The 13273-nt window shown below is 40.0% G+C and overlaps 3 protein-coding genes across 3 annotated transcripts in view; 2 read left to right on the forward strand and 1 right to left on the reverse strand.

Annotated features, from left to right (window-relative positions):
* Positions 1-13273, reverse strand: part of LOC134813470 (calmodulin-regulated spectrin-associated protein 1-B-like) — a 52473-nt gene that overhangs the window by 12054 nt on the left and 27146 nt on the right. The window contains exons 23-25 of the mRNA XM_063821264.1: positions 11893-12024; positions 11512-11645; positions 5311-5516 (exon numbers count right to left, since the gene is read on the reverse strand). Coding sequence (XP_063677334.1) covers positions 5311-5516; positions 11512-11645; positions 11893-12024 — 472 coding nt within the window. The remainder of the gene's footprint in view (positions 1-5310; positions 5517-11511; positions 11646-11892; positions 12025-13273) is intronic.
* On the forward strand, positions 678-2397 carry LOC134813472 (UDP-glucuronosyltransferase 2B16-like). Its single transcript, XM_063821266.1, has one exon. It carries the CDS (start codon positions 712-714, stop codon positions 2320-2322), a length of 1611 nt encoding a protein of 536 aa, XP_063677336.1. The 5' UTR covers positions 678-711; the 3' UTR covers positions 2323-2397.
* LOC134813473 (phosphatidylinositol 4-kinase type 2-alpha-like) lies at positions 9230-11263 on the forward strand. The gene has a single exon (XM_063821268.1). The coding sequence runs from the start codon at positions 9327-9329 to the stop codon at positions 10764-10766; it is 1440 nt and encodes a 479-aa protein (XP_063677338.1). The 5' UTR covers positions 9230-9326; the 3' UTR covers positions 10767-11263.

Consider the following 13273-nt stretch of genomic DNA (forward strand, 5'->3'; position numbering starts at 1 on the left):
TGTTAGCTGTAGCCATTTATAGCAAGAATCTTAAAACTAAAGGGGATGACAAGGAAAAGAGGAAGGAAAAAGACTAACGGAACAAACAATTAATTAAAGTATTTACAGGAGCATTAGTTATTGTAATTACAAGCTTCAATAATAAATCACTGACTAAAACATCTAATTAAAATGACACTTGGTACGCTCGCCCATTTTCACTGGTCAGTCTGAACTTCGGTTTAGCACGTTGTACACTTATTCACCTAAGTTTCAGAATTTTTTCAGTTTAGCAGAGTTAGTACCCGTGTTTCAATAAAATCAAAAGATATCAGGGGAGTTCTTTAATAATGTTATGGTCATCTAGAATACCGAACTTCCTGAAAACGTTATTATATTTCCTCAGACAACGTTTAATACCTTTAATCAGTCTATCACGGCTATATCCTCTATCAATTAGAATTTTGAATATCTTGTGAAGATGGGAGGTAAAGATATCCAATCTAGTGCAAACATTACCATATCTAAGAACTTGACTTGAAAAAACGTTGTAGCAAACCTCGGTTGGGATGTTACTGTGAGGAAATGTAAGGGATACAACATGAAAATTAAAATCATCAGTTTTGTTATACACTGATATTTCTAGTCCTTCTGTGGAAATATTAAATTTAACAAATTAAATATGTTAAATCATCATAATTATTATTTGTGCTCAGTAGGTTGGCGATACTCATGAGGGAGATCATGGTTCCTCTCCTCCTTCTCCTTTTCCTCTCCACATGCCACTCAGCTAACGTCCTAGTAATAGCTGGAATGCGAGGTTCTCATTTCTACGTCTCAACTGACATAGCTGAGAAGATAGCAGGGTTTGGACACAACGTTACAGTCCTCGCTATGTTTAGTGATGACAGAGTCGGCATGGACGACAAACCTTACAATTTGATACCGATGGTAGATGACACTGAAGCTGATGCCTCTATGAAACAGTTTAGAGATGTTTTTGCGCACTTCAGGCACAAACCATCAGTTGATATGATGGTAGAGGTTATAGAGGCTGAAGTGACTGTCGATGTAGTGAAGGCTTGGGTAGACGATTACCACGTTTCGGCGGTTAAGTACTTCAAAGGGGAGCAGTTTTCCGGGCTGTTGGACCATGGCAACTTTGAGCTGATTGTGATGGAAGATGGAATGACTGTGGTAGCTATGTCCCAGTTACTCCACCGAGATATCCGTATCCCTACAATAGGCGTAGTCTGCATTGCTGGGGCTGGAGATATGAATAATAGGTATGGTCTCCCAGGTTTAATCAACAGCGTGCCATCTCTGACAAATGATGTGACAGATTCATCTCCTACTTTCTGGGAAAGATGGCGCACTCTGACCAATATTGTTCGCTTATTCAAAGCTTGCATGGCCCTTATCCAGCCCATTTTCATGAATGAACCTCCCGAAATAAATGTCGAAGATACTTTTCTGGCAGCTTACGATATTGTTTTTGTAAATGACCACCCTGCCTTCTCATTTCCCTTTCTCTCACCACCCAACACTTTCTATCTTGGATTCTTCAATTTAGAAGGACGCCCTCTTAACCCTCTTCCAGAGGACTACTTAGAGTTCCTTGCGAAATGTCCTTACAAACACACTGTATTTTTCTCTTTCGGGTCCTATCTTCCCGACATAACTATATTCTCCGGTACTCCAGCCATTCTTAAAACACTACTTCAGATGGATGCGTGTGTTATCATTAAAAGCAAGGTGGATCTGAGTGTGAAGTTCGACCTCCCAGCTGATAAGTTTATACAGCGAGCCTGGATACCACAGAAAGATCTGCTGGGGAGTGGGAAGTTGGATTTCTTCATCTCTCACTGCGGTAACAACGGTAGGATGGAGGCCATCTACTATAACGTGCCACTGTTTTGTATTCCACTGTTTGGGGACCAGTATTTAAATGGTAGACTGGTACAAAGAAATAAACTTGGGTTCCTTCTAACCTGGGAAACTGTAACTGAGGAAAGTGTTACGGAGATAATTGACAAGCTGTTATCCGAGAAAGAAAGCATTGTTGATAACATGAAAGGAGCTGTTGAAATTGCCCGCAATGACCCTGGAGCAGGAACTGAAGTACTGAGGTTTTACACTGATTTGCTGATCAAGAACGGGAATGCCGACTTTCTAGTTAACCGGATAATCTTGAACCAGTCGTCAGTTGAGATATATAATTTAGATATTGCTGGATTGGCCTTGACAGTTATTGTTATCATTATTCTGGGGATCTTGTTTAGTTCAGTGAAATGCTTTAAGTTTTGTTACCAGAAGATTTTGAGAAAAATGAAAACTGATTGAGGATACTTTTGTAGTTCATTTTCACACGTTTTAATAAAAACTTTAGCAGTTATGGCCTACAATATTTGGTTTCAGATTCTTAATCCTAGCTTTCGTTTTTTGTTGTTGTAAAAAATGATTTAAAATTAAGAATTGAAACGGAGAAGATCTATAATAACCATCTTGGTACCATAGACAGGGTGCTGTAATTTCAAGATATACTTAGTCTTACGCAGCAATAAACATTTCCCAGTAAGTACTATAGGTTTAAAAATAGAAAATGGACTCAGGAAACAAAATATTCTGACTCAGATCATCCATTTGTCAGAACATGAGCTATGAAATACAAAAATAAAATTTGCGGGTGAGCGGGTGAGCTATAAGTCCTCTCAGCGACCACTCGTAGGTGGGAACTCCACTGTTACAATGTTGTTCCTATTAGGTGATATCATCAGCCTATAGAAAAATATATGATAATATATAATAATTTATAGTGCTGTATAAATATTTCATAAGATTGTACATCACCGCAAACATGCTACTCTTTTGTGCCGGTTTTTTGTATTACACTATTTTCCTGGTTACCTGTCAGTTTTATCGATGACCAACAATAATTTTCCTTTAGGTTTAAACTTTGTTTGCTTCGTTTATTATTAGATACCTATACGTTCTTGCCACTGGTTTTGAATGTTTGTACCGTAATTGTCACACTGCCTTCCTAAGCATTCAGTTTAACCAAAAATACGTTCCAAAGGTGACTTAAAACTTAGTCACATACTGATCTAATTAAATGAAACATAATAGTCCTACTATCAGTCGTTTCTGAAAACCCATAACATCAATTTGGATTGAAATATACTGATCAAAGCGCCTAAAATGTTTTTTTTTGTTAGGTTTATTCCCGTTTCACATTTTGACTTATTATGCATCAGAAGCTTGTATACAATTTGTTGCCAGCTTATAATCTAGTATTGAATTTTTTATACTTTCGGCATGTAATTTGTAAAAGATATCATCAATTATTGTATTTCTGCTTGTATAGCTGTTCGAGACTACAAATGGCAAATTAAATATGTTAAATCATCATAATTATTATTTGTGCTCAGTAGGTTGGCGATACTCATGAGGGAGATCATGGTTCCTCTCCTCCTTCTCCTTTTCCTCTCCACATGCCACTCAGCTAACGTCCTAGTAATAGCTGGAATGCGAGGTTCTCATTTCTACGTCTCAACTAACATAGCTGAGAAGATAGCAGGGTTTGGACACAACGTTACTGTCCTCACTATGTTTAGTGATAACAGAGTCGGCATGGATGTAAAACCTTACCATTTGATACCGATGGTAGATGACACTGAAGCTGATGCCTCTATGAAACAGTTTGGAGAAGTTTTTGCGCACTTCATGCACAAACCATCAGTAGATATGGCGGTAGAGTTTGTGGAGGCTGAAGTGACTGTCGATGCAGTGAAGCCTTGGGTAGACGATTACCACGTTTCGGCGGTTAAGTACTTCAAAGGGGAGCAGTTTTCCGGGCTGCTGGACCATGGAAACTTTGAGCTGATTGTGATGGAAGATGTGGTATCTTTGGTAACTATGTCCCAGTTACTCCACCGAGATATCCGTATCCCTAGAATGGGAATAGTCTGCCATGCTGGGGCTAGAGACATGAATGATAGGTATGGTCTCCCAGGTTTAATCAACAGCGTGCCATCTATGACAAATGATGTGACAGATTCATCTCCTACTTTCTGGGAAAGATGGCGCACTCTGACCAATATTGTTCGCTTATTCAAAGCTTGCATGGCCCTTATCCAGCCCATTTTCATGAATGAACCTCCCGAAATAAATGTCGAAGATACTTTTATGGCAGCTCACGATATTGTTTTTGTAAATGACCACCCTGCGTTCTCGTTTCCCTTTCTCTCGCCACCCAACACTTTCTATCTTGGATTCTTCAATTTAGAAGATCGCTCTCTTAACCCTCTTCCAGAGGACTATTTAGAGTTCCTTGCGAAATGTCCTTACAAACACACTGTATTTTTCTCTTTCGGGTCCTATGTTTCTGACATAACTGTATTCTCCGGTACTCCAGCCATTCTTAGAACACTACTCCAGATGGATGCGTGTGTTATCATTAAAAGCAAGGTGGATCTGAGTGTGAAGTTCGACCTCCCAGCTGATAAGTTTCTACAGCGAGCCTGGATACCACAGAAAGATCTGCTGGGGAGTGGGAAGTTGGATTTCTTCATCTCTCACTGCGGTAACAACGGTAGGATGGAGGCCATCTACTATAACGTGCCACTGTTTTGTATTCCACTGTTTGGGGACCAGTATTTAAATGGTAGACTGGTACAAAGAAATAAACTTGGGTTCCTTCTAACCTGGGAAACTGTAACTGAGGAAAGTGTTACGGAGATAATTGACAAGCTGTTATCCGAGAAAGAAAGCATTGTTGATAACATGAAAGGAGCTGTTGAAATTGCCCGCAATGACCCTGGAGCAGGAACTGAAGTACTGAGGTTTTACACTGATTTGCTGATCAAGAACGGAAATGCCGACTTTCTAGTTAACCGGATAATCTTGAACCAGTCGTCAGTTGAGATATATAATTTAGATATTGCTGGATTGGCCTTGACAGTTATTGTTATTGTTATTCTGGGGATTTTGTTTAGTTCAGTGAAATGCTTTAAGTTTTGTTATCAGAAAATTGTGAGAAAAATGAAAACTGATTGAGGAGACTTTTGTAGTTAATTTTCACACGTTTTAATAAAAACTGTAGCACTTATAGTCGATAATATCTGGCTTCATATTCTTAATCCTAGCTTTCTTTTTTTTATTAATTAAACTGTAATTTAAAAATTATTTGCATGTGAAATATTATGACAACTATTATGACAACTAGATTTGAATCTTCATCAAACTTGATTTGTCAATAAATCTCATCAATTCAACAAAGGGATTATATTAGTATTACATCCTCTAACGAAAGAGTATCTGGTTGCAACGTACCTGGTTTAGCATTGAAAGGATCCTTCTGTGTCCTGGACCCCAGATGAGGAATCAACTGTTCCAGAGAGTCACTCCTCTCCAGCTCTGCCCTTATATCCTCACTGTTAGCTTGTTCTCCGATATCGCGCGTCTTTTTCAGGGCCTCGTAAAACACGTGCCTGTTCAGTTGGGCTCTCTCTTCTTCCCACTTGTTCTGTAGTCCTGATCTAGGATGGAAGAGAGGGGTGAGGACTCTATTCTAGATTAGACAAGAGTCAAGACAATAGATTAGGCAGGACAATGTCACATTGGTGAGAATTGGGTTTAATATTGTGGAAGTGGATTATTTCCTGAGATTCTCACATATTGTTCGAGAAAGAAAATAATGAATGATCTATTTTGAAATTAAAGTGAAGTTCAGTGCTGATCACCATACAGCCATTACTAAGATAAGCAAGAATATTAAAAGCAAGACATTAATTGTACGACAATTATTAAAATTGGACATATTCTACAAATACTAAAAAAGGAGATAAAACTTAAAGTAAACAAACTTATAACATCAATAAAAAGGAACTGCTAATCTTATCTTTGAAGTTCTAACAAGAATTGCGCCCGTTGTTTCGTCTTGGCGGACGCTAGATTTCCATTTCACTATAACTATTAATATAAGCTCTAATCAGCTATAATAATAATATTGAAACATCAATACACTACGCGTGCCACGTTCAAGTTGGGCTTATTACAAAATATTATACATTACTAGTATACATTAAAATACGCTCGTGCGCCGCGCATTCATTGACCACAGACTAGCTATACACCACATCTCCGCAAGCAATCCTCGCGCGCGTGCGCGCGGCAAGTTGACATGGTAACGAACGGAAGCAACACGACATATATTTGACCCACCTACTGCAATCCCCAAAATCCACGTTTTTCTGCAAAAACGTCCATTCGTAACCTTTCACTATTGCCTTTTTTCAAAAGGTTGAAAAGGAAAAAATAACACAAATTAAGAAATCTTCCCAGTAGTCCACGACTCAATGTCATGACAGTTCCCATCACTACCTTTCAACAGTTTCCTCGCCATAACTTGACCCCCAATACACCACGTCCACCATCCTCACCAAGTCCCCCTCTCCCCACCCCTAAACTTCTCTGTAAGTGTAAAATAACTCGTCCTCCTCATCCCAAATAAGCTGCTCCTCGTCCCATGTTAACACCACACTCTCCCACTGCCCCTCAACACCCTCTCTCTCCAGAACCGCGTGTAGACGGAGTGACCAGGTCCTGGTGGGGGCGCAGGTTAGCTGGGTAGAGGGTGGGCTCCGTTATCAGCTCTACTGGTGGAGGTGCAGGTTAGCTGGGTAGAGGGTGGGCTCCGTTATCAGCTCTACTGGTGGAGGTGCAGGTTAGCTGGGTAGAGGGTGGGCTCCGTTATCAGCTCTACTGGTGGAGGTGCAGGTTAGCTGGGTAGAGGGTGGGCTCCGTTATCAGCTCTACTGGTGGAGGTGCAGGTTAGCTGGGTAGAGGGTGGGCTCCGTTATCAGCTCTACTGGTGGAGGTGCAGGTTAGCTGGGTAGAGGGTGGGCTCCGTTATCAGCTCTACTGGTGGAGGTGCAGGTTAGCTGGGTAGAGGGTGGGCTCCGTTATCAGCTCTACTGGTGGAGGTGCAGGTTAGCTGGGTAGAGGGTGGGCTCCGTTATCAGCTCTACTGGTGGAGGTGCACTGTGCAGGTTAGCTGGGTAGAGGGTGGGCTCCGTTATCAGCTCTACTGGTGGAGGTGCAGGTTAGCTGGGTAGAGGGTGGGCTCCGTTATCAGCTCTACTGGTGGAGGTGCAGGTTAGCTGGGTAGAGGGTGGGCTCCGTTATCAGCTCTACTGGTGGAGGTGCAGGTTAGCTGGGTAGAGGGTGGGCTCCGTTATCAGCTCTACTGGTGGAGGTGCACTGTGCAGGTTAGCTGGGTAGAGGGTGGGCTCCGTTATCAGCTCTACTGGTGGAGGTGCAGGTTAGCTGGGTAGAGGGTGGGCTCCGTTATCAGCTCTACTCCAAACATTATAGACTCAACTGATCGACCTCTCCTGTTGAATTTGCGCCGACCTGGAGGACGTTGTCTGAGAGTGATGTTAATCATGAAGCCACAGGAGGTGGTTACTGAACATTGGTGTAGTTCGGATGGGAGGGTGTAATTGTAACTCTGCTTTTCTGCGACAAAGTCTTTAAACGTGATCCCATTTTCCTCCCAAAATAATTGAAGAGCATCTGTATCAGATGTTATCTCACTGAATGTATCTAATCGTTTCATAAGAGATTGCATATGGTTCTGCATGAGAGAACGCAAAGGGATTCTAGAAAATTAAAACACTGATTTTAAAGAACTTTAGATAATAACTGGTTTTTTATTTATAAATATATATATATATAAATATAAATATACATGTATTGCTTTACAATTATACCCCCATACATGTTTTTATTATTTTCTATATGAAATGATGCTGGACCCCTCATACCCTCCCACTTTTAGACTCTACACTTGGCTTTATTCATCACGACCACTTTTTAAGAGTTCCGGGATGAATAACATATTTCCATTTTCCATTTTTAATTCTACCATCGATCACTGACAAAATCTAAGAAAAGGCGAATTACCCTTATCGTAGAGGCTCTCCCCGGCCCCCAACTTTAACTCTGCAGTCTCCACACTATACAATGTAGATAACATGTTTGTGGATGAAAAATTAAATTATCACATACAAAGTTAAACTTAAAACACACAATGAAGGGGCTGTGTAACGTGTATATAACGACGGTATAGGCTGGTATATTAGCCAGCTGCTATCTGTTAGAGGTGACTAGTGTTCTTGTTAAGATTTAAACTGGGAACATACCATTTAACGTAAAGATTGAACCTTGATTTCCCTCTCACTTTTACTGTGCTTCAGTTTAGTGCATCGACTTAATTGTGGTTTACAGGGGAATTTGCCTTGGTGTCCCGAAGGTTAAATTATTGTAACTTGACCAACAGTGTCACAGTTGGTTTGTTTTTTGAGCTGTAATTTGACTCTGCAATATGTACTAAGGTCTTCGTAGAACAAGAAGTGGTACAACCTGAACTGCAAATAACCTGAAATCAGATCACCAGATCTCACATTGTCACGGCCAATGTCTCTTTATCCTGAACATTTCCGTGATCCTTATCTGTAAAATGCAATTAGAAAAGCAGTGGCAACGTGTACCTTATCTTACGAGCCCCGTACTGATAAGAATTACCCTGGTCTGTCCTCTAATGATGAAGTAGGATCAGTTGTCAAACATTTGTAGTGTATTACCAGCTATTCGATTTGAAGTAGAATCAGTTGTCAAACATTTGTAATGTATTACCAGCTATTCGATTTGAAGTAGAATCAGTTGTCAAACATTTGTAGTGTACCTACTACCAGCTATTAGATTTGAAGTAGGATCAGTTGTCAAACATTTGTAGTGTATTACCAGCTATTAGATTTGAAGTAGAATCAGTTGTCAAACATTTGTAGTGTATTACCAGCTATTAGATTTAAAATAGAATCAGTTGTCAAACATTTGTAGTGTATTACCAGCTATTAGATTTGAAATAGAATCAGTTGTCAAACATTTGTAGTGTATTACCAGCTATTAGATTTGAAGTAGAATCTGTTGTCAAACATTTGTAGTGTACTACCAGCTATTAGATTTGAAGTAGAATCAGTTGTCAAACATTTGTAGTGTATTACCAGCTATTCGATATGCCTCACAGAAAAATGAACACAGCAGTATAGCCTGATCAACAGTTTGTATATGTAAACTCAGCAGTGTAATTGTATAAGATGTGTCGCACACATATTGTGTGTACACTGTATACAGTTTGCTTTAGAACCATTCCTCGTTTCTCACTTTAAGTTTGTATTGAGGTACTTCTATCAGTTGAATCTTGTAACTTGGTTGTAGTTGTGTACTTGTCTCACCAGTTCTACCTACAGAGAGTAACAAAGTAACAGGTGTACCCTCGGGGTAATATGACCCACAACCAGCGCTCCTTCATACTGTGTGGACACACTACCTACGAGGCGGACACCACCACTGAGGAGCAAGCTAACTTCTTTTACGAGGTGTACGGACACTCTGCTAAGAGGTACAGAACCCCCTCCGGGTCCGGGAATTCTAGTAAAATTAAAGAAACAACCTATGTTATCAGCTCGGAATCTTCGTCTAGTCGGCCCAAAGGGGCGAGTCAGTCCTCTTACTCAGAAGTCAGCACGCCGGTTACGCCGACAAGTGCTGGGACACCAGGGCGGGTCACACCGGGGGCTGCCACAGAGCAACACAGACTGATTACAGACGAGGGGGAGGCTAACTTACCACTCTCTACTGATGACCCTGAGTTTTACAAACTTGTAGTGGAGGCAGAGAGGGCTATAGAGGAAGGGATACTCCCGGAGAGGATATTCCAGGGTAGCAGTGGGAGTTATTTTGTGAGAAGTAGAGATAATCTCACTGTTGGGGTGTTTAAACCTAAGAACGAGGAACCCTACGGCCACCTCAACCCCAAGTGGACTAAGTGGATGCAGAAGATGTGCTTCCCGTGTTGTTTTGGTCGGTCGTGTCTCATTGCAAATCAGGGCTATATGTCTGAGGCTGGAGCCAGCTTAGTGGACAGGAAACTAGAACTGAACATAGTGCCAAACACCAAGGTGATCGCGCTAGCCAGTGAGACTTTTAACTATACCACCATCGACAAAGCTAAGGCTAAGTCAGTTAAGTTCGCCACAGAACGGTTCCCGGATACGTTAGGTAAGAAGATGAAAGCAGGTCTGCCCCCTAAGATAGGCTCCTTCCAAGTCTTTGTAAACGGTTACAAGGATGCGGATCACTGGGTGAGGAGGTTCCAGGATGAACCTCCCCCAGAACCAGTTCGGGAACACTTCCAACACTTGTTTGAGAAGCTTGTTTGTCTGGATTACATCATCAGGAACACAGACAGAGGGAATGATAACTGGCTGATTAAATACGATAAATACAAAGCGGACACACCGGAAGAGTGTATTTACGTGGCAGCAATAGATAACGGACTGGCATTCCCGTTCAAACACCCTGATGAGTGGAGGGCATACCCCTACTATTGGGCGTGGTTACCTTACGCTAGCCAACCCTTCTCAGAGAAAACAAAGGAACTCCTCCTCCACAAACTGAAGGACTTGACCTTGGTTAAGGAGATGGTGGAAGAGCTGTACAAACTGTTTAAACATGACAGAGGGTTTGATAAGTCGCTGTTTGATAAACAAGCATCAGTTATGAGGGGTCAGATATTGAACTTGTATCAGGCGCTAGATAGTGGAATGTCACCTCTACAGTTGGTTCAGATGCCTCTACTCAGGATAGAGTGCGATGGGAGGAGTAAGGGTTCCTCCTTTATTCAGCAGTTTCAGGATAAATACCCTTTCTTTTCATCTTGTTGATGTGATAAGGGGTTTCAAGGGTCTGATTAACATTTGATTGCAGGGAACTAATTTTAAAATTATGGTCTGCTGTTGGAGGTCCGCTTCATACCCAAAATTAAAACAGTCCATACATTACAAGAAATGGCAAAAATCGGATATTGCCCATGGTGGGTATCTTTAAAAATGATCTACATTAATATATTTACATACATGTATTTAATATCTGAAGTTAAGATACATAGCCACTTTGCTAGATAACAAAAGAAATAATGAAACGCTATGTAACACTAATCATGGAGACATTAGAATATTTCTTACGTCACAGCTTTAGGAATTCGTAAATTGTTGATCATGATAGTGTGTTTATATCAACCCTATCTTTCTGAGAACATTTTAAACTATTGACAGATTTTGAAATTGTTATTAAATGAGTTTTCTTATTTTTGGTGGTTAAACTTGTGGTGAGCTGATAATGTTGAGATGTAAATTTGTAATTTATGTAACTCCTTTGTCCTTGTTGTAAAATACTATTTTAATGCGTTTGGAGAGAGGATCTGGAGAATGAAAATTAAAAATTTATATACAGGGTGATTCAAAAAGAATGTTGGGATTTTAAGAAATGATAACAAATTTATGAAGGAGCAACTTTTGAAATAAGAGGTGCTATCAATAGGCTTCTCACTTGATCCTGATAATTTGGTTGATTTATGGCAACTTTCCAAAAAGTTTACACATCAATAGATAGCAAAATGTTAAAAATTACCTGATTTTCTCGATGTTTTTGCGTTTCTCCTGCATCTGTAGGTGTATAACAAGCTGTTTGGGGTCACTGGGTATTGGGGTCTGAGGAGTTTTGCAGCTGTCTCTTCTTTCAAATACAAACACTGGTTCAGATCCCTACAGAGAGGAAAAGTTTTAATAAACAAGGAGGAGAAGTACTCGTTTTATTAAACAATTGTTTTAGCAACGTTCTGAGAACTAAGTTCTATAAACAGTTTTATAAACAGTTTTATGAACAGCATCCTGCATCATGTAAACTATTGAACAAATTTCCTCTCAAATAAAACAAAGTTTTAATCAAAACAATTACATGGATTTCAAGAAAATAAGTTCAATCTGAAAAATGGAACAAGTTAAATCTTACATATTGAGGTTGCAGAGAGTTGAGGATATGATTGAAATCTACTCTCTGTTTCGGCTCTAACTCTGGGCTAGTCTGTTCTCTTTCACTTTCACTTTCACTTTCCTCCCCAGAACTAGAACTCAGTGATTCTTCCTGCAATGAATAACTCGTTATAGTGAGTTTCACATGAACCTCTGATAACTCAACAAGTTATTGAGCCCTCTTCTTATGTTCCGTGTAATTTGATTGCAGCGAGTTTTACCGTTCGATGTCAGAAGTCATTTTGAACCAATAAAGTAATGAAGAGTTACAAAGATACATTGTCGTGTAGGACAGTCAGTGACTATCTTGAAGTTGCCACTCAATAAAGAAAAAATATTCATACTATTTACAAAAGATTCTGTTAGTGTACACACGGAGAATTCTTCGACACAAAACGAGCTTTAATTCCAGGTATTGTTAGAATTAGTATTACCCACACATCTCTAAACTGCGATACAATTCAATGAACTATTTGTAACCGTGCCTTCAGTGTCCACCGAAAGATTACCGGACTGCAATATTAGGCCACTATATTAAAACTGGTCGGGAATGTGATAAATGCAGTACTAAACGTAAAATATTAGTGCTAAAATAAAACATTATTATGTGAATTATTGTGGCTCATTTGTAGGACTATGACAGACTGTCCTTTTACTTGTCCCTACTCGATCAGACAGCAACTATTTCACAGTTATTTTCTTTATAAACTAGGAACACTAGGACAAGTCAGCGTTTACTTGATAGGGTGAAATTATTAATTAATACCCACAAATTACACGCACACAGACACACATTCTGAGATTATTGTTTAAGATACCCACATTTCTCACTCAATTAGAAAGGTATTCTATCGAGTCCATTATCGAACTTCTTTTTACTCTCTTTGAAGGCTGTATTTCAAGATACCGAATTAGTATCGCTAAAAACCTTCAAGTTTTCCAAAGTTTGCCGGGAGCTGTATGCCACGTCGACATATTTTGGGCTCACGTCATGAACAGATCATGTGGTATTAATAGAAACCGAATTTTCTACAAGATGCACAGTGGAACATATTACGGTGATTATCGTGTCGACCACACCTACAAGTCTACAACAGTGGAATAACTGATCTTGAATATCTGATCCTGAATACCTGCTCCTGAATACCTGATCCTGAATACTTGATCCTGAATACCTGCTCCTGAATACCTGATCATGAATACCTGCTCCTGAATACCTGATCCTGAATACGTGATCCTGAATACCTGCTCCTGAATACCTGATCCTGAATACAGCTGATCCCGAATAATTGATCCTGAATACCTGATCCTGAATACCTGATCCTGATTGAGTGAATACCTGCTTGTGTCCAGGGGTGATT

Source organism: Bolinopsis microptera, chromosome 3, assembly GCF_026151205.1.
Source record: "Bolinopsis microptera isolate Bmic1 chromosome 3, MBARI_Bmic_1.0, whole genome shotgun sequence".
In the NCBI taxonomy this organism is placed as follows: domain Eukaryota; kingdom Metazoa; phylum Ctenophora; class Tentaculata; order Lobata; family Bolinopsidae; genus Bolinopsis; species Bolinopsis microptera.

Excerpts from the sequence above, each read along its gene's own strand:
- LOC134813472 (XM_063821266.1), top strand. The coding sequence starts at position 712 with ATGAGGGAGATCATGGTTCCTCTCCTCCTTCTCCTTTTCCTCTCCACA.
- LOC134813473 (XM_063821268.1), top strand. The coding sequence starts at position 9,327 with ATGACCCACAACCAGCGCTCCTTCATACTGTGTGGACACACTACCTAC.